The sequence below is a fragment of the Coregonus clupeaformis genome, unplaced genomic scaffold (genome assembly GCF_020615455.1).
Source record: "Coregonus clupeaformis isolate EN_2021a unplaced genomic scaffold, ASM2061545v1 scaf1063, whole genome shotgun sequence".
Classification (NCBI taxonomy): Eukaryota; Metazoa; Chordata; class Actinopteri; order Salmoniformes; family Salmonidae; genus Coregonus; species Coregonus clupeaformis.
In genome coordinates, this window is record NW_025534517.1 from 42,693 (window position 1) to 64,564 (window position 21,872).

Consider the following 21,872-nt stretch of genomic DNA (forward strand, 5'->3'; position numbering starts at 1 on the left):
AACCTTTGGATTCCATTCCATGAGACAAAATAGTTGCATTAAAACAGATAATATGACAGGCCAGGCCTCGGGTTAGCAGCCACCAGACAGACCTATATAACAGATTGAGACATGCAGAGGTAATCCAAAGGGGTTTAAATCTCTGCTCATGCACGTGATTATCATTTTTTCTGGATTATTCTGGGCAAGGGCAGGAGAGAGAAAAATTATTTGCTCTCCACAGAATCCACTTAGAGCTGGTGGGCTTCATATCCGTCTGGACGGGAAATTGTCAGTGGATCGTGGATCTCCTGAGGTTGACCTTCATCCTGTCACTTTCAACTGAACTAATGAGACAATATACAGCAAAAACTTAATTTACTATTTCCCCCTTTCCCGTCAGAAAATTAAGACAAACAAGGAAGGGTAACAAACAAACACAGCTCTATCAAATAACCATCAGCATTTGCGCTGAGGTGATGAAACCAATATATTTGTTTTCTCAGCTCTAATCGATTGAAATGGGTCTGACAACTGAGTCAAAACGTTGAGATTAACCTGCTGTGTCTTATACAGGGCCGGATGTCTCTCTAATAGCAATTCTTTAACGATGTACTGTATAGTCATTTAAAATAGAGCCCAACTCAGATCCACTGATAGATATATATGTTGTAGCAGACTGAATAGTTTTTTGTCATTTCATAAAAGGCTATGGGATATTGCTGAATCAATCCAAGGCAATGGGGCAGGTTAAATAGAGGTTTTTAATCATTTCAAAATGCAAAAAGATTATATAATACAAATAAGATAGCAAAACAACAGACTTAACTATAGATGTGTACATCATTTACATTGTTTTGGAATTTTGGTTTGTGTGTACCTACAACAAGTGTACATGAAAGAAGAGTGGCAGATTTGAGTGACACTAATCCACAGGACTAGATACAGCCATAAAGTAACCTAGCATGGAAATGTCCACGACCTACATTTTACATTGAATTTCACAAGGTGCTGTTCACCATAACAGTTCACAATTTTTCTTTAATGGTGAGTATGATTACTCAGGCACATATTTTCAATACACTGTGATCGATAAACATTCAGGAAAAATAAACAGTGGGAAGTTACATGAATGTTATAAAGTTATATTATCATTGTAGCATTGTTGCTGATTGCAATATCTTACCAAATTATACAGTATGAAATTCCACTGATATAAAAAGAAAATTACTTGCATTTTCTGTATTTGTATTTGAAAATGGAAATAGGATTTAAAGCTTAAATATTGTTTATAATATTACATTTACATTTACATTTACGTCATTTAATATGACATGGAATTGGATACATTCTTATGTACAGATTATAATTTTATCACCCCCTGGACACTGTCATATTCTGATAATAACTAAATAATACGCCTGTCCCCAAAATAACATGAATGTTTATTAACTAGAGGCTAGTCAAAAAGAGAGCCATTAAATGTTACTGTACAGTGAAACTGCTATATCTACAGTATTTGACTATAGCCTAGTACAATATTCTATACATCTATTATAACTACATAACTACAGTCATGTGTTTGCATATTATTATAGTTTCATAGAGCCTTCAGCAAATGGTGAGTATGCAGTCTCTGAATGGATCCTCTGTGGATAAGCATAAATAGTTATCCTCAGGTCAGAGGGCAATGCTTGGTTGACCTGTATTGGCAAGTTGACACGATATCCACACTTACTATATATCTGTATATCAGATCGACCAAGCACACCTGATACGAATGAAATGAACCTTGACACTTTAAGAGCATTCCTTATACACATGAAAATGTATGATATGTAATATCATCATGTTGCAACATCGAATTAGATCTGTAGTACTGTAATTGTAATGTTGAATAAATACTTGAATAAAGAAAATGACAAAACATTTTTTATTTATTGACAACAGCGATTAAATAAACAACCACTGTTCATTATTTTCTTCTCCAAGATATTTTGGATGATATGTCATCAGTTATGTATAATTTCCATATGTTAAGGTTGCACTGAGGATCTAGCTTTCTGAAGGCAGACCGTGGCCCTGTGTCCCTGTAGAGCCTTCACCCTCAGGGGGTGACACAGTCAATGTGTCCCAAGTCCTCTTCCAAATAACCTTAGATAAGCTTCATGGTGAACTTGCCAGCATCCCCTCCACCCCCTCCTCCTCCTCCTCCTACCCCCATTGAGGGACGGGGCACATAGTCGATGGTGGCTGTGTGTTTGATTTGCCCCTTGCTCTGGCTCCAGAAGAACATGAAGACGAAGCAGATAGCCACCGAGCTGAGGAAGGACAGGAAGCCCATGGTGGTGGCGATGATCAGTGTCTTGGCATCAAACGGGTACTGGTTGGCCACCTGGGCGGAGGAGTTGGCAGTAGGGGCGTTTGAGGACTCTATCCAGCCCTCATCGGTGAAAAAGGGCATGGTGCGGTTACGTGGGAAACCCTTCACATAGAGGCTGACGTACAGGCTGTCGTTGCCAGCTGCGTTGCCCGCCGTGCACTGGTATGTGCCGCTGTCCTGAACCTGGGCGTAGCGTACCTCAAGAGTCCCATTGGACAACACCCTGATGCGCCCCGTAGTGGAGAGCGGAATCCGCTGGGCCGACAACCAGGTAAAGGAGGGCACTGGGTCACCGTCCGCCTTGCAGGAGAAGAGCACCGTAGTGCCCTCCTCCACCCTGACCTCCTGGGACCTGCGGTCCACAATGCGGGCCTGCCGGCAGGTGAACAGTCTCGGGAGCTCTTTCTCCGAGAAGTCCCGGAATTCCCGCTCTCGCACCATGTCCGGGGTGGAGCAGGTGGGTTGGCGGCCATCAAAGTTCAGGCGCTGTCGCCGGCGGACCACCCAGAGCAGCCGGCAGTCACAGGCCAGGGGGTTCCCATCCAGCCGCAGGACCTGCAGGTTCCCCACCGAGTGGAAGGCACTCTCCTCCAGCGTGCTGAGCTGGTTGGATGTCACATTGAGCAGACGGAAGTAAGCCAGCCCCCTGAAGGCCCCTGGTTCGATGCGGAGCAGGCTGCCCCCAGCCAGGTGCAGTTCCTGCAGCCGCAACAGGTCCCCCAGCAGGTTACCCTGGATGGCTGTGATGGGGTTGTAGGACAGGTCCAGGTAGCCCAGGTAGACCAGGTGGCGCAGCGCCTGGTATGGGACAGCACTGAGATTGCAGCTGCTGATGACCAGCGAGGTGAGGTTGAGGCCAATCAGGCTGTTGCTGGCCAGGGTGTCCAGCGAGGGCCAGTGGGAGATGATGAGGCTGCGTAGCCGGTGCAGGCGGCGGAAGGCATTGTTGGGCAGCGCCGAGATGGTGAGGCGGATCATGCGCAGCCGAGTCAGGCTCTGGAGCTGGGACAGTGCCTCAGTCGGGATGGAGGTCAGGTTGCTGCGGTCCAGATTGAGCTCCTGCAGGTTCTGCAGGCCAGTAAAGGCCCGCTGGGAGATGAACACCAGGTCATTCTCCCCAGCCTCCAGCTGCTGCAGGCTCACCAACTCACGGAAGGTGTAGTCTAGAAAGACCAGGATCTCGTTCTCACTCAGGTCCAGGAAGCGCAGGCTGGGCAGGCCGGAGAAGACCCCCACAGGGATGATCTTAAGGCGGTTGCTCCTAATGCACAGGGTCTTGAGGTTCTGCAGACCCTGGAAAGCATCCACCTCAATCATGGAGATGACATTGTCACTAATGTCCAGATCCTCTAGCTGGGTCATGCCAAAGAACTGGCGACGACCCAGCATCTTCAGTTTGTTACGAGATAAGTTAATGTGCTGGGCGCCACTAGCGAAGCCCTCAGACACAGAAGTCAGCTGTTTGCCAGAGCAGTTCACTTCTAAAGTCTCAAGCCGACACACACACCTGGGAGGGCAGGGCCAGGGGAAGTCCCCTGCTGACACGCCCAATAATCCACACTGGAGCAAGATGCTCCATGCCCCCCATCGGACAACAAACTCCACAAACATCTTGCCTCCTGCCTAAAAAGGGAAACAGAAAGGACATAAGCTATGAACCGATAGCTAAAGAGCAGTCATTAATTGCTTACTCTCAATGCCATAACAGATGAAAACAAAGGTCTGAATATATTTTAGTATTTGTTAAGGAACTTACCGATTTACTGTGAGGATGCAGGTTTTCATAACCAGTGGTGGTCAAGTTGGGATCAGACTTGAGTTAAGTCTTCTATAAGAGATGATGTTCTGTAAAAAACATGTCCTTGCAAGTGGCCTAGAGAGAAAAAAAGAGACAGGAATTAATCCTCCCCCAAAAAAACAAATGCAAGGATTCTTTGTAGCGTTTGTAAATAATGGTTTGCAAATGCTATATTTATGGGCAAAGCATGAGTTTCCAACATTTTGAGATAAACCTAAAAAAGTGGTGAATTTGACAGTGGAATCAAGACAATCAAACACAAAAGGCATAAAAAAAACACCTCAACATTATTAACGTCAGAGCATAAGTAGGGTACTATTTAGAGCAGATGTCATAATTACTATCGACCTACATCTCCGTTTAATAGACAACATCTCTACTAATTGATTATCAAAGAATACATCCCTTACCACTTTTACTCTGCACCTTATATCCTCAGTCTAAGTTGCAGGCTAAACGGTAGTGGTACGGTAATGAAACATACGCCCATGACTGTGCCCCATCTTGTCTGCACTAAAAATCCTCATTAGTGCATCCAGACCTACGCTTACTGCCTCTAAAAACCCGGATGAAGGCCAGTTGGGATGGGAGCTGTGCCCCCTGGCCATAAATCTGGATTAGGCAGGCTATCTGGGGTCAGGGCCAGTGACACGTGAAGGCATGTGTGCCCTTTGTGTGCGTGCGCACATAGGCTATACAGGACCAAGTTGAGAAGGTCGAGTAGGGAATAGTCAAACATTCCCATAGAGGCACATCATACATACCCCAAGAAACAAAAAGGTTTTGTTGTACTTTGCAGCCTCCTTTTCAATTAAGCAGGACAGCAAATGAGGGAACATCTTGAACTACACTGTATTAAAGGGATAGTTGGAGATTTGGGCAATGAAGCCCTTTCTTCTACTTCCCCAGAGTCAGATGAACTCATGGATACAATGCTAGCAGCTACTGTAGACTTCCAGTCATTGCACTAATGCTAGTAAGCAATAGCTCCAGAAACTACCTGTAACTACCTTCAAACAGCACACATAGACATATTTTACTCTGGGTAGGTAGAAAGAAAGGCTTAATTGCCAAAATCTCAAACTACCCCTTCAAGTACAAATATAAAAAATATAATATGACATACATTTCAGCAACATCTGTGATGCAACTACAGTGCAAATCAGATTTTGGGAATGCTTTTAAGTTTTAATCCTGATGACAACTAAAGCAGACTAAAGCACCAACTCTTATACCGACACAAATGCCAAAAACATTAGTCGTAACTGCAACTACATGTAGATCTAGCCCTAATAAACACCAAAGGGCAAAATCTAAATCGACAACATCAAAAGTTAAAACCTAAATAAACAAAAACAAAAGTAAAAAGTGATAGCCTAAATACATTTCCCCCAAATGGCATAATGTGATGACATAATTATGTCATTGCTGATATCTTGTAAATTAATTCAATCAGTTTACTAATTGTGGCAATGCATTTGACAAATTGGTCCCAAGATTCAACTCATATCACTGAAGAAAACATTCACTAGCTGACAAAGTGTTATCAGGCACATCAAGACTAACGAAGGAGGACTATGGACTGATCCATTGCTGTGATCTAACCAAAATACACGTTAATACGGGTACAATATAGTTTGCAATGATTTACTGTTTCCATATTTCTTTGTTCATGCCCTTTCTAAAATATATCATATAGTATTCAAAATATGCTGAAAACCTACAATCCAACATATCAAATGAATATGCATATGATATTAATAAATCATTATTATTAAAGCTCAGTCAAACCTGTGGGAGCTGCGGTCTCTCACAGTCCAACATCATAGAGACACCTTCTCACTCTGTCCTTTCTCGACACAGGCTCCTCACTGGCCGGCCAAGTTGAAATCAGTCCCAGAGCGGCTTGTCTCATCCCTGCTATTCACGGAAACGTTCTTATAGCGACTGGAAGCACTGACTCGTAAACCATCCACTTGTGCTCAGATGCTTGGAACCGCTTGTACCATTCTAACACCATAGCGCGAGCTAACAGAAATTAAACATGTTGATCCCTCAGTGTGGACTTGTGAGAGACAGACTGGCAGGTGCATGACATCACGGCGGGTAGCTAGGTGGTCCGAATTAGGCAGGGCTGTCAGAGGCTGAGCCTCCAGCGACAGTGTTATAGAATTCCTCCTGCTAAATGTCCATGCATACACCATGAAGCTAGATTGCTGCCAATGGTCGTGACCTAAGGGTCACAAAGAGACCTGACTGTCAAATTAGACAGGGTCAGGAATCTAGACTTCACCCACTTTGGATTCCACAGTATCATGTTCCTCGGGTAAAAGTAGTATTCTATTTCGTTGTTGAGGAAGCTGCTGAATGAAGTCTGTCCTGGGTGGTAAGGGTATTGGGTTTGTTTTGTTTTCAGCTGTACAGCTGATGGCAAAATGCCTGATTGGCCGATATGATGCTCCCGTAAACCTTTTGCATAACACCAAAGACCCACCCGTCCAAACCTGTGCAGCAGCCAGCTCTTATCTAACAGACAACCACAACGCCAAATGCAAACAATCTCAAAGCCAACCTGATGTAACATCCACTCAGACAATCCCATGGCAGATCCAGAAACCATGTTTGGTGTTTAGGTTGGATCCCACTGTTGCTTAATTCATTTAAACATTTGGACTTTCCCCACTCAGCTCTCCCCCATCATCACACAAAACTCATCAAGTCTGCTCAGCTGTCATCGTGTTACATTAAACTGCGGACAGATGTCAGATCATTCTGAGTGTCAAAACAGTGACCTTGCAGTGCGTACATAGCTACAGAATCCCCATTACTGACTCCATGGAATCACTTTAGGTAACCAACACACTCAGCACCGTGGCTCATGAGCCGCCTCCTCATTTTGACCCGCAGCAGAAACGGAGCAAAACAACAATCCCAAACTAAGTTTGATCTGTTTTTTTGTGATTTATTGCTTTGAAGCCTGCCTAGTATTGCCCAAAGCCTTTGGTCTTTCCTACCTCAAGACATATTTTCCCCAATCAGTATTGGCAGGAACACTTAGTGATTATAGGCAAAAATACCCAATTGAACAGCTGCATGATGTCTAGCTGGGGACTGCTTTGGATGGGCCACAAGAGCAGTCTTGTGTTCATTCATTGTATTGAAGTCAGTCCTCAAAACAGACACCCTGGCAGACTTTTCCTCCCCTCCCCACATTGGTCACTCTCTAAATCACCATGGGGTTAGAAAGAGAATGCACAGTGTAAGCCAGGCTGCACTTTGACACTTGTCTAAGTGCTATTCTTAGACCAATTAAGATGGCTGAAATGAAACAACAGCACGGACCAGGGGGCCCGGGTGTGTGTATCCACTCTGTTGAAAGTTTCTCTGTGTGGCCTCCCGAGTGGCGCAGCGGTCTAAGGCACTGCATCGCGGCGTCACTACAGCCTGGGGTTTGATCCCAGGTTGTGTCATTACCGGCCGTGACCGGGAGTCCCATAGGGTGGCGCACAATTGGTTAGGGGAGGGTTTGGCTGGGGGGGGGGCTTTACTTGGCTCATCGCGCTCTAGCGACTCCTTGTGGTGGGCTGGGCACTTGCAGGCTGACTTAGGTCATCTGTTGAACTGTTTCTCCTCCGACACATTGGTGCAGCTGGCTTCCGGGTTAAGCGGGCGGGTGTTAAGAAGAGCGGTTTGGCGGGTCATGTTTTGGAGGATGCATGACTCGACCGTCGCCTCTCCCGAGCCCGTTGGGGAATTGCAGCGATGAGACAATATCGTAATCACGAAATTGGGAAGAAAATAGGGGGTAGAAAAGAAAGTCTCTCTGTGTGTATATATCTGTATGTTTTTATGTACTAGAAAGACATTGTACCTGCCACGGTGTACCAGCCTCTGTGATATGCACCAGAGTTCTACAAGCGTGTTTTAAAAGGTTTGTGAGCAGAACAGCTGCTAGGCTGAGGGGGAGAGAATAGCAGTGCTCTTCAGAATGCCAGATTTGTTTTCCATTGGGTCTGCCAGGGAAAGGAGAAAGGGCTCGTAAACAACGTCAAGTCAAGCGAGCCATTTCCGATTCAAATCACTTTAAAACGTTTGTAAAGACAACGTATACCTCAATAATATTTCTCTGTGTGTGTATGTACAACTACGTTAGATAGATTGTGTATTTGCATTACAGTAAGCATGTAGGGAAGCCATAAAGAAGAGTATGTCTGTCTGGCTGTAAGCTTGCGACTGTGACAAATATGATTATATTAACTGTGTGACACTGTACCCACATTTGCAATTGGATTTGTTTCATCTGGATTTAATGTGTTTTATACAAATGCTTTTTGTGTGTATTTGCAACTTAAATGTCTGTGGGTTTTGGGGAGTTTCTGGTCTTTGTATGGTGGAATGTGTGGTGGAATGTGTGTTTATGCGTTGGTATGGTGTTGGTATGTTTATGCGTTGGTATGTTAGGTGTTATGCATTATGTGTGTGTGTGTTCTGAATATGTTTGAATTTACACTCTCACTCTGTCTCACAGGCAGAGGCAGAAGTGGGTCACTATGACAGCCCACTCAAATCAATCTGGTTCCAGAGACACTGTTCTGTCGTGTTGCAGGGTGCACTATATTATAATTCTTTATCAAGGCAGTAAGTTAAGTCACTGCTCGCACAAAGTGCACTGTCTGCTAAATTAATAATAGCACAAATAAATGAGAAAGATAATTGGTTTCAGTGTAGCACTGATGTGACATGCCAAATGAGGTCGTTTTAGTTAATAGCATTGACGGATTGAATCCATCGAGGTACAATGAGTGAAAGAACAATGTCTGACAGGAGGAGATGGATGTAACACAAGGATTCCAGCCTTATCAAAGGTGCTTGATTCTTCTGAAGGTGGACTTCGGCGGTCAGGAAACTTTTCGCCTATGGGGAATATACCAAGAATATATAACAGCGGCCATTTGTGGATTACATTGGGCCTCTGTTACAAGGTCTCCTTTAAATATGCCATTTAGCAGACGCTTTTATCCAAAGCGACTTACAGTCATGCGTGCATACATTTTTGTGTATGGGTGGTCCCGGGAATCGAACCCACTACCTTGGCGTTACAAGCGCCGTGCTCTACCAGCTGAGCTACAGAGGACCACTCCTTAGGCTACACTTTCATTAGACAGTCTTTCCATTTTCAGCATACTCTCTCTGCTTTCACTATTCCAAAACAGCTTTGAGAGGACAAAGAGATCAACCTCTTGAAAGAGAGCCACAACAGTTTGTTATCGGTTGCATTTTTCACAGAAAAGCAACTACCAACTACACTACATAATCCTGCACACACCACTGGACAGGTGGAGCTTTTCCCCTTTGGCACACTTACCGGGCTGCTTGCTAATCTGATCCATCCACAATCCTAACTTCATTCCAATAAAGGTAACCTGCTATGGTGGTGCTCTTAGCTATAGTCCCGTGTATAGGTCCCGTGTAGCTCAGTTGGTAGAGAATGGCGTTTGCAACGCCAGGGTTGTGGGTTCGATACCCACGGGGGGCCAGTATAACAAAAATAAAATAATGTATGCACTCTAACTGTAAGTCACTCTGGATAAGAGCGTCTGCTAAATGACAAAAAAAAATTGCTTGGGTCAAATCATGTGGAAAGCTACTGAATTGCACATACTGTACTCTCTGGGTACAGCACATACTGGGGCTGTTCTCTCATTCAATAAATGTGATAACCTCGATTGAGTCCGAAAGAATACATCAAATAAAGGCAGAGACACAGAGTCCATTTCCTTGTGGCCTCAGAGTAAGTATGCAGGTTTTTGTTTCAACCATGCTTCATTTTTGCTCAAATCGATTGGTTGGCAGATTAACAATGAGGTTTTATTATAGTGCTGTGATGTTGTGTTTACATCATTGATTAGTTTAATAAGTCATCTGATATGCAGAAACACTACCGCAATTAGTTGAACATAATCAAATTAAAGTTGGAATGAAAACATGCGTAACATTAGTCCTTATCCTTTAGCACCATCTCTCATAACCACTGCAATGGTGAAAATAAGTAATTTGTTGGTTTGACGTGAGCCCAAGGGTATTGGCATTTAAATATTCATATTGTGACTTTTATTACGTACGCATAATGTACATCAGGCCTTGCTATTCAGCTAACAATGGGCTAAATCAGTAGTGATCTTGAGCACTGCAGCCTGAATAGCGTCCATGTGCACAACAGACAATGTGCTGGGGGGCACAGATTCTGTCCTGGATAGGCTTGTTAATGCACAATCCTTCCAAATGGGTCTTGTTTGAGGCTACTGACATGACATAAAAAAAAGAGAATGACAGAAACAATCCTTCGAAACGGTCAACCAGAGTTGGTGTAAACAGAATGCATTATCCTCCATAAACTGTTTTGTAAACCAACTCTCCAATACTAGTGATGGGCATTTCCATGTAAAATCTTTATGAGAATGAACATGTGAAGTTCATAGGAGCACATCAAATGTGGTGTGAAATGAAAACTAAGAGTCTATATTTCTGGGGGGAAAAATGGTCAACCATTTTCCATCCTTGAAAATAGGAATAAGCTAAGGCATTGATTTCTGGTCAAACAGATGGAAAAGCGGTCTTAGAAAATGTCTTAAAAAGGTATTAGAAATTTGCCTTCTGTAAGTTTAAGAAATATTGCCTAGTGTCTTGTCATTCTGTTCCCAAAAACCCACACATCTTTAAGATATTTTCTAATTTCTCTCCCTCATCAAGGAGGATAATGAAAGTTCACAGAATAACCAAAAAAATCTGTAACAGAATGACTACAACTGAATGGCTACAATGGGAATTCATAGTAGTCAGAAACCACAGTTGGGTACTGTCCTCCCTTCCACTGGCATACTGTTATGTTCAGCTCATAACTGTTTTCTATCTGTCACATGGTGGTCAAAGCAAGAGTTTGAAAACAGTCTGAACAACCCACCTCTTACTGACACCTACCCATGAGCCCTCTCTCTTTCCATTTAGTGTAACCCACTGAGCACTGACCAACACCAGACCTCCATGGATGTTGAAAAGTCGTTGAAATTTGGTCAGCCCAAATATGAACCAATCATAGACGTCTGTTTCACAAGTTTGGACAGCACAGTACAGTACAGCACAGCACAGTATAGGACAGTAAAGTACAGAAAAGTAGAGGTCAGCACAATACAGTAATGTACAGTAGAGTTTAGTACAGTAGAGCACACTAGAGTAGAGTAGAATTTACTCTATTGTACTGTACTGAAATTTACTGTACTGAACTATACTGTTCTGTACTTTACTCTAATGTGGTGTGCTGCACTGTGATGTCCAAACTTGTGAAACATAGACGTCTATGATTGGTACAGATTTGGTCTGGTCCATAGTGATGCATTGTGGGTACAAACCCAGCTAGCACATAACCATATGTTTCTTAGAGCTTGGTGAGAGTGTGGTTGTCCATTGGGAATATTCTCAAATTGTTCTTTACATAACATCTACAATAAAACGTTAGTAACATTCAGAGAATGTTCTAATAATGTTATTTAAAAACATATACGTTCCATTCTCAGCATCAACAAAATTCTCTATCTTGTTAAGTGTGTTCAGGTGTATTGGCCGTGCCCACTTATTGGCCAGACCTGATCTTAATGAGTGCATCTTAATGAGTGCTTTTTTCCTTTGAAATGGGGTCTGTTTGAATAGACTAAAATGAACAGCTTTGTGTGCGTAAAAAAACATGTCATGCTACCTCCATCCTGGTGGCGCAGTGGACTAATTCCGTGGAAAAATAACAGAAGATTATAGGTTCAATGTGTCCAATCTGTGCTTGGAGTTCAAAAAAGTAACCCAAAATAAGATAGCAGTTTAAAAGTCTTTAAGGAAGTTATTCAAGAACCTCCAAATTAACTATAATTTCCATTCTCAGAGCATTAGTAAAACCTCCCAGGAAAGCTTTCAAGGTACCAGAGTAAAACGTTCTCAGAACCTCCCTGTAACCTAAAATACAATTTCTTAGAACAGCCAACATTTTCACTTCTGTTCTCAGAATGTAAAAAAATAAAACGTTATGTTTTACCGGTCAGAAAAAGCGTGGCTTCGTTCCAAAAACCAATGTGAAACCAAAAACATTAGTTCCCACAACTTCCAAGGAACCAAATATGCTAGCTGGGAAGGCCCCAAATATTTGATGGGTCATATGGATGCATTGACTGGCAAGAATGCAAGAGTTGTTTATCGATAGCACTGAAATCACACACACAAATTTGGAATTGTTTGGCGGCGTAGCTCATTCGAATAATAGCCAGTGTGTAGAATAATACAAATATTCTACCTTTGTGTACCTATTCAGGATACATCATCCTGAAGAGAATGACATTCATAATTATGCATTTCTGTATAGAAGGGTTGGTTGTTAAGCAACAAAACTGACGCGTGCACAACTATGGGGCAAAACAGACGGGGTTGGCTTAGATCTTTGACAGCATGTAAACTACACTGAACAAAAATATAAACGCAACGTGTAAAGTGTTGGTCCCATGTTTCATGAGCTGAAATAAAATATCCCAGAAATGTTTCATACGCATAAAAAGCTTATTTCTCTGAAATGTTGTGCACAAATGTGTTTACATCCCTGTTAGTCAGCGTTTCTCCTTTGCCAATATAATCCATTCTCCTGACAGGTGTGGCATATCAAGAGGCTGATTAAACAGCATTGTCCCCAGCACAGGTGCACCTTTTGCTGGGAACAATAAAAGGACACTCTAAAATGTGCAGTTTTGTCACACAACACGTCACAGATGTCTCAGGTTGAGGGAGCGTGCAATTGGCAAGATGACTGCAGGAATGTCCACCAGAGCTGTTGCCAGAGAATGTAATGTTAATTTCTCTACCAAAAGCCGCCTCCAACGACATTTTAGAGAATTTGGCAGTACGTCCAACCACCCTCACAACCGCGTGTATGGCATTGTGTGGGCGAGAGGTTTGCTGATGTCAACTTTGTGAACAGAGTGCCCCATGGTGGTGGTGGGGTTATGGTATGGGCAGGCATAAGCTACAGACAACAAACACAATTGCATTTTATCAATGGCAATTTCAATTCTGAGGCCCATTGTCATGCCATTCATCCGCTGCCATCACCTCATGTTTCAGCATGATAATGCACGGCCCCATGTGGCAAGGATCTGTACACAATTCCTGGAAGCTGAAAAGTCCCAGTTCTTCCATGGCCTGCATTCTCAGCAGACATGTCACCCATTGAGCATGTTTGGGATGCTCTGGATCAACGTGTACAACAGCGTGTTCCAGTTTCCGCCAATATCCAGCAACTTCGCACAGCCACAGGCCACAATCAACAGCCTGATCAACTCTATGTGAAGGAGATGTGTCGCGCTGCATGAGGCAAATGGTGGTCACATCAGATACTGACTGGTTTTCTGATCCACACCCCTACCTTTTTTTAAAGGTATCTGTGACCAACAGATGCATATCTGTATTCCCAGTCATGTGAAATCCATAGATTAGGGCCTAATACATTTATTTCAATTGACTGATTTCCTTATATGAACTATAACTCAGTAAAATCTTTGAAATTGTTGCATGTTGCGTTTATACACTGCTCAAAAAAATAAAGGGAACACTAAAATAACACATCCTAGATCTGAATGAATGAAATAATCTTATTAAATACTTTTTTCTTTACATAGTTGAATGTGCTGACAACAAAATCACACACAAATTATCAATGGAAATCAAATGTATCAACCCATGGAGGTCTGGATTTGGAGTCACCCTCAAAATTAAAGTGGAAAACCACACTACAGGCTGATCCAACTTTGATGTAATGTCCTTAAAACAAGTCAAAATGAGGCTCAGTAGTGTGTGTAGCCTCCACGTGCCTGTATGACCTCCCTACAACGCCTGGGCATGCTCCTGATGAGGTGACGGATGGTCTCCTGAGGGATCTCCTCCCAGACCTGGACTAAAGCATCCGCCAACTCCTGGACAGTCTGTGGTGCAACGTGGCGTTGGTGGATGGAGCGAGACATGATGTCCCAGATGTGCTCAATTGGATTCAGGTCTGGGGAACGGGCGGGCCAGTCCATAGCATCAATGCCTTCCTCTTGCAGGAACTGCTGACACACTCCAGCCACATGAGGTCTAGCATTGTCTTGCATTAGGAGGAACCCAGGGCCAACCGCACCAGCATATGGTCTCACAAGGGGTCTGAGGATCTCATCTCGGTACCTAATGGCAGTCAGGCTACCTCTGGCGAGCACATGGAGGGCTGTGCGGCCCCCCCAAAGAAATGCCACCCCACACCATGACTGACCCACCGCCAAACCGGTCATGCTGGAGGATGTTGCAGGTAGCAGAACGTTCGGCGTCTCCAGACTCTGTCACGTCTGTCACATGTGCTCAGTGTGAACCTGCTTTCATCTGTGAAGAGCACAGGGAGCCAGTGGCGAATTTGCCAATCTTGGTGTTCTCTGGCAAATGCCAAACGTCCTGCACGGTGTTGGGCTGTAAGCACAACCCCCACCTGTGGATGTCGGGCCCTCATACCACCCTCATGGAGTCTGTTTCTGACCGTTTGAGCAGACACATGCACATTTGTGGCCTGCTGGAGGTCATTTTGCAGGGCTCTGGCAGTGCTCCTCCTGCTCCTCCTTCCACAAAGGCGGAGGTAGCAGTCCTGCTGCTGGGTTGTTGCCCTCCCTACGGCCTCCTCCACGTCTCCTGATGTACTGGCCTGTCTCCTGGTAGTGCCTCCATGCTCTGGACACTACGCTGACAGACACAGCAAACCTTCTTGCCACAGCTCGCATTGATGTGCCATCCTGGATGAGCTGCACTACCTGAGCCACTTGTGTGGGTTGTAGACTCCGTCTCATGCTACCACTAGAGTGAAAGCACCGCCAGCATTCAAAAGTGACCAAAACATCAGCCAGGAAGCATAGGAACTGAGAAGTGGTCTGTGGTCACCACCTGCAAAACCAGTCCTTTATTGGGGGTGTCTTGCTAATTGCCTATAATTTCCACCTGTTGTCTATTCCATTTGCACAACAGCATGTGAAATTTATTGTCAATCAGTGTTGCTTCCTAAGTGGACAGTTTGATTTCACAGAAGTGTGATTGACTTGGAGTTACATTGTGTTGTTTAAGTGTTCCCTTTCTTTTTTTGAGTAGTGTATTTTTGTTCAGTATATATTTCATCTCCAATGTTTATTGAAAAACATAAGCACTTGTCTTTCAAATACATCGTTACAGTTGTTGGTTAGCTAGCTAGTACATTTTTGCCATATTAGCATTGACATGAAATCAGTCAAAACACCTCAAAACAAGACATGGTATCAAGAACAAGATAAAACTAGCTGAAACGACTCCACACATGGCAGCTTCTTATCATTGTTGCTAGCTATCTGGCCATCCAGAATCACAACAACACACTGCCTTCTTCCCCATTAAAAGTTTGTATTGTTTTTGTGACGTTGTCAGCAAACCCGTCTATAGTACAGATCAGGGACCCATGAGGTAATTATGTTACCGGGTGTTAATCCACTTCACTGTAGTTCAATAACCAAAATATATATATTTTTTGTTTTAAATCACAGTGTCATACACTACATGACCAAAGGTATGTGGACACCTGCTTGTCGAACATCTCATTCCAAAATCATGGGCATTAATATGGAGTTGGTCCCCCCTTTGCTGCTATAACAGCCTCCACTCTTCTGGGAAGGCTTTCCACTAGATTTTGGAACATTGCTGCGGGTACTTGCTTCCATTCAGCCACAAGCACATTAGTGAGGTCGGGCACTGATGTTGGGCGATTAGCCGTAGCTCACAGTCGGCATTCCAATTCATCCCAAAGGTGTTCGATGGGGTTGAGGTCACAGCTCTGTGCAGGCCAGTCAAGTTCTTCCACACCGGTCTCGACAAACCATTTCTGTATGGACCTCGCTTTGTGCACGGGGGCATTGTCATGCTGAAACAGGAAACGGCCTTCCCCAAACTGTTGCCACAAAGTTAGAAGCACAGAATCATCTAGAATGTCATTGTATGCTGTAGCGTTAAGATTTCCCTTCACTGGAACTAAGGGGCCTAGCCGAACCATGAAAAACAGCCCCAGACCATTATTCCTCCTCCACCAAACTTTACAGTTGGAACCATGTATTGGGGCAGGTATCGTTCTCCTGGCATCCGCCAAACCCAGATTCGTTATTCGGACTGCCAGATGGTGAAGCGTGATTCATCACTCCAGAGAAATCGTTTCCACTGCTTCAGAGTCCAATGGCGGCGAGCTTTACACCACTCCAGCCGACGCTCGGCAATGTGCTTGGTAATCTTAAGCTTGTGTGCGGCTGCTCGGCCATGGAAACCCATTTCATGAACCTCCCGACAAACAGTTATTGTGCTGACGTTGCTTCCAGAAGCAGTTTAGAACTCGGTAGTGAGTGTTGCAACCGAGGACAGACAATTTTTACGCGCTACATGCTTCAGCACTCGGCAGTCCCGTTCTTAGAGATTGCGTGGCCTACCACTTTGCGGCTGAGCCGTTGTTGCTCCTAGACGTTTCCACTTCCCAATATCAAGCACTTACAGTTGACCGGGGTAGCTCTCGCAGGGCAGAAACTTGACGAACTGACTTGTTGGAAAGGTTGAATCCTATGACGGTGTCACGTTGAAAGTCACTGAGCTCTTCAGTAAGGCCATTCTACTGCCAATGTTTGTCTATGGAGATTGCATGGTGGTGTGCTCGATTTTATACACCTGTCAGCAATGGGTGTGGCTGAAATAGCTGATTACACTAATTTGAAGGGGTGTCCACATACTTTTGTATATATAGTGTATCATAGCTGACACCCCATTATTTCTGCAGGCATCTTTGAATCTTAATGCAGTTGTTTTTGGACAACGTGGTCACATAAACAACTGAGGGCGCTTTCACTCTCATTCTGTTACCAAACTTTACATCTGCACTGTTCTTCAAGTAAATGTACTGTACCATTCCAACACCACCTTATATGGATAATCTGGTACACCTACTAAGTCAGTGCAAACCTGCCTGTGTGACTCCTGAAAGTATGTGCTCTGTGGTATAGGAAAATGTGTGTCTCATGTAATATTTTTTAGAATTGGGGCCAGATCTTAAAGGTGCAATATGCAGAAATCGCTATTCCATTTCCTCGTTACTAAAATTCTAATAGTTCGCCTTATTTTAGTTTATGTGACAAAACAAGCAATGTATAGTGTAGAGAATTATTGTACCATCTAAACCTCTGTGAAATATATTTTCAGTAACCAAAAATATTGTATTTTCAGCTGTTTGAAGCTAGTGTACAAAACCTAATGTAAAAGACGCAAGAACTAAACTTAATGAATGGGAAACATAGAAATAACCCACATAGAACAGATCTCCCGCTTCTTAGACTTGCTTTCAATGTGAATTTCTTTGTGCCGTACTAGGTAGTGCAATACTAACAAGTAATTGTTCAAATATATCTTTAATGCAAAAAATTGCTTGGTGATGGAGTCACAGCTGCCCAGAAACGTAATAATACATCTTAATTGTATGCATTTAATGGCTCCCATATGGCTCCATGACACATTAAAAAGATATGGCCGTTTTTATAGTGGGAGTGTGACTGTTACCGTGTGACCTTGCCCCAATGCTTTTAGCTAAGCCCATTATTAAGGGCTGCAGATGAAGCTAAAAGCTGCAGCTGAGCAACCTGTCAAAATATATTCTCATTCCTGGATTGTTGGGACTGTGTAAGCAGCCCTGCCTCCCAGAACAAGTCCATTCGAAATCTTTACACTTCGGTAACGATGACCAAGCAAAACAAAGACGGCACTGATGAAAAACACTTTCTTGCTTGACCCAGATCAGGTCTGGTTGATAATTACAAGTCAGGATAAATCATTCCCCTAACAAGGAGACTGAAATACTTCCTGTGCATAAAGCACCTCCTGATTAAAGTGCCTATTTGGCCAGTCACCAAAAGGTACTATCTTTGGCACTCTCTGGCTCTCGATGTTGAGTCTGCTTTGCCAGGCCCACTTCATTGATGTGATATTCTAATTATTCTGTGATATGCTCCTTCTCTCTGGCTGGGGAGAAAACCTACACTTTTTTCTACAGGCTGGATAACATTATTGTATCTTTCTCTCTCCCTTGATGAATTATAATTGAAATGTTAATTTTAGTTTCAGGCTGCAGATGAAAATCTATTATGAAGTTGAAAATCTATCATAAACGTCTAGTTATCTAATTATACGTTATAATGGATATTTGTATGATTGGCTCATCCAACTTATTCTAGATGATAAGAACATTTACCATGCTCACTCAGGATTGCTTTAAATTAGATTTTTTTTGTCACCACTAGAAAAATGTAGCGTCATGCATACACTTGCATCTGAGGATAAATCAAGTAGTCTAGCTTTTGCTTCTTCGACAATATAGCCTAACCAACACAGGTACTGTATTTTTTTATATTTTGTTTGTGTTTTTCTTCCTTCCATATTAGGTTGTGGACCTGTTTACATTTTGAGTCGAGAATAAAATGGAAATGACAGTCACCATTTTGGCACTTATTGTGGGATTTAAGTCGAAAGCCATGTCAAGAACTCGTTTGAGCAGGTCTCTGTCCAGAAGCCCACGTTGACCATAAAAACTATTACATGGGGTCTGAATTAGGCTGACCCATAAATCAATCGACGCCAAAGGGCGACAACACAAGTCCACTCCTGGACTACTGTCCTGCTTGAGTTTCCAGAAACAAACAAGTATGATGTCTTTCATAATATGTACAAAATATTGCTGCCCACAGGTGCTTAGTTAATTTTATTGACAAGTAGCCTACAATGCAGATTGGTAAATCAGTAGCCTAGCCTATGAACTATGTCTGATATAAAAACACAATTGCAAAATCAATTAGGGTTAGGGTTACACAATTTAAAATGTACAATGAAAATTGTATACAATGAACTTAAACTTACCAGCTAATGACTTCAATAAAACGTTGATAGTAAAACATTTCCATATTTTACGCACAACTCCAAACGTTCGGGTTCTTTCTCGCCTAAGCTTTTCGTTCGGTTGCTGGTTGATCTATCATGTTTTACAATACTTTAAAACATATGCCTTGAGACCTCGCACAATTTAATTCGTCCTCCTTCATTAATTTCTTCTGACTACTGCAGCACCCTCAGGGAGTTGTAGGATAATTACGCTACGGAAAATAATTTAGATCGACTTCTTTATTCTCTTCTGACGCTATCGAAAGCCCGCCTTCTTGCCCCTGCTCGTGCTCTTCTGAGTGGTAGTGGTGCTCTTCTGAGTGGTAGTGATGCTCTTGCTCGAGTCGCACTCATCCCACAGAAAAATATTATAATTACCTCAAGCGAACTGGAGGAAAGTATCCTATTGGTGTGAATCAACGAACTACATGAATGAAACACTTGTCCATGAGGACAGAGTGCAACGACCAAGTGTGTAACAACGAGTTCAAAGTAGGCTACCATAGATGCGCGAATATTGTGGCGAAATCCCTGAGCTCTCAGCATTCTGACAGGATTTGTGATTTTATCCTCTAGACTGAGTGAGTGCTGGAAATTATCCAGGACAGTACATTACTATCGCGCTGGGTAGGCCAAGATTTGGGAATGATGGGCAAATGTGCACTCTGGTCAGCCAAATCTTTTGACTTAGGCAAGACACCAGCTGGATAGAAAATAAAGAAATATATAGAAATAAAAAAAACGATAGGACAATCACAGACTAAATTCATCCCCTTCACGGTTCGGTTGGAGAGCCCATGTCTCAAAGTGTGCACACGCACACATGCAATCATTTGTGGATTTGCCCCAATAATCCTCACAAAACATGATTTGATATGTTGGTATGGTTGATTCTAACCTGTAATTGAGCATTCCCTTTAGGTTATACAAGAGATTTGTGTTCAAGAAGAATTCTGTCTAGCACCTTATCAAGGTTGGCCAACCTGACTATGCTAGCTGTGAGCTTTACAAGTCAATCCAACTCACCATCAGTGGGATTCCGGCAAACAACTCTGGGTTTTGTTTTAATCTAACACTGCGACTGTTTCTCAGAAAGAAGCCAGATGGGCTAGATGTTGGGCCTTGGCTCCCACTAGTAAATGGTAGATTTGGGCTCAACCTCACGTTCCATTTTAATTAATCCTCATCAGTTTGCCTGGTGTTCTCTGATTGGAGCAGGGCAGCCTTGCGGTTCCTCTCCTCTATGGAGCATAACTCGAAGCATCTGCCAGCCGGTATGTTCCTGATGAGAAGCAAGAGGAAACGTGCGTCTGAAACTGAGGCAGGTGCAGAAGGTTATTGTGTTTAACAACACTCAACACATGGCCATGTTAATTTGGATAAACTGCCCGAGGCCTTGTCAAAGTTAGTTTGGAACAGATGATATCCCTACAAGCTCTCACAGTCTCGCGTCAGAATTATACATTCATCCATGCTTCTCAAATGTCACATTTTGAAGCAATTCCAAACGTCACATTTCGAAGTGTTTAAGGTTAAGTTTAGGCATCAACACCGACTTTTTTGGGTAATGTTTAAGTTTAGGCATTAACTCAAAAATCTTAAGGTTAGGCATTAACTCCGAATGGTTAAGGTAATGGTTAAGGTTTGGGATAGGCTTAAAACAAAAATATAGAAAACTACTTTCTATCACTGGATTCGAACATGCAACTTTTGGAATCAGAGGCAGATGCTTGAAGGTAACAGCGCTCACTGTTGCCCCTAGTGGCCGGTTTCCACATCATCTCCTGACGTCCTCGGACGTGGATGGACGTCGAATACTGACTTGTATCAAGAGTGACCTGCCTGCGATATCCAGCATTCAGACAGAATGGAATTGATATAAAAAATGCATTAGAGATACATTATGTCTTGATTGCACAGGAGTCCCATGCTCTCCACATGACATTCTGCTACAGTGTTGTTCACTGAGGTGCATTAGTTGGCATTGGTTGCTTTGGTGACATAATGTAGCTGTCAAAGTCACGTAAATAATTTTAATGACCAGTATGGTACATTTGCTTTAGTGATCGTGAGTAGCCTTTTGTTTCTCTGTATCTGAAACTGGTGCGCCATCCATTAGTGATTTGGGAGGACAGTGGCACTCTTGGCAAAGCCCAAAGGACTTTAATTACGTATGGCCACTGGGGGGAGAATGTCTAAAATGAACAAAGGGAGATGGAGCCGGTTCTCTATAATTAGCCAGGTTCACCTTTACCACTGAATGGAGTTCACTTACTTTAATCTGAATTAAAGTAGTACAACAAAACAAGGTAGTGGCCTACATTAGTGTCACATACTCAATTTCACATATATCAGACCTGAATGAAATCTGACAAAACACGATGAGGAATGATTTGCATCATTGTCAACATTTGCATATCAACATCGTTGATTAATGTACAGATATCTTTCTAGCCAAAAACAAAACATGTACAGAATAACAGAAAGATAATGTTGTGTTTCATCAGAATGATACCATAAAGGATCATAATCTATATAATATGAATAATCTTCATGTTTTTCTCTGCGTGGGAAGGAGCCTGAAATTAAGAATGAGCTCTTTCTTGAGGGTTTTTCTTTTTGTAGCGTCTGCCGCAGACAGCTGGTCAAAGGCCTGCTGACAGGCTCTGCTTGGTTAGCAGCCAGCAC

The 21,872-nt window shown here is 43.0% G+C and overlaps 1 protein-coding gene across 4 annotated transcripts; it reads right to left on the reverse strand.

Moving 5' to 3' along the window:
* Positions 1-729: 729 nt before the first annotated feature.
* On the reverse strand, positions 730-20,335 carry LOC123486201 (leucine-rich repeat and immunoglobulin-like domain-containing nogo receptor-interacting protein 1). Of its 4 annotated transcripts, none has more exons than XM_045217464.1 (3): positions 20,211-20,335; positions 4,119-4,235; positions 730-3,985 (listed from the first exon to the last, which is right to left on the reverse strand). In XM_045217464.1, exon 3 carries the CDS (start codon positions 3,971-3,973, stop codon positions 2,135-2,137), a length of 1,839 nt encoding a protein of 612 aa, XP_045073399.1. In that variant the 5' UTR covers positions 3,974-3,985; positions 4,119-4,235; positions 20,211-20,335; the 3' UTR covers positions 730-2,134. The 4 variants fall into 4 exon arrangements, with proteins under 4 accessions (XP_045073399.1, XP_045073397.1, XP_045073398.1 ...); XM_045217462.1 differs by lacking the exon at positions 20,211-20,335 and adding an exon at positions 19,164-19,674; XM_045217463.1 differs by lacking the exon at positions 20,211-20,335 and adding an exon at positions 5,952-6,264.
* Positions 20,336-21,872: the final 1,537 nt, after the last annotated feature.

Excerpts from the sequence above, each read along its gene's own strand:
- LOC123486201 (XM_045217464.1), bottom strand. The coding sequence starts at position 3,973 with ATGTTTGTGGAGTTTGTTGTCCGATGGGGGGCATGGAGCATCTTGCTC.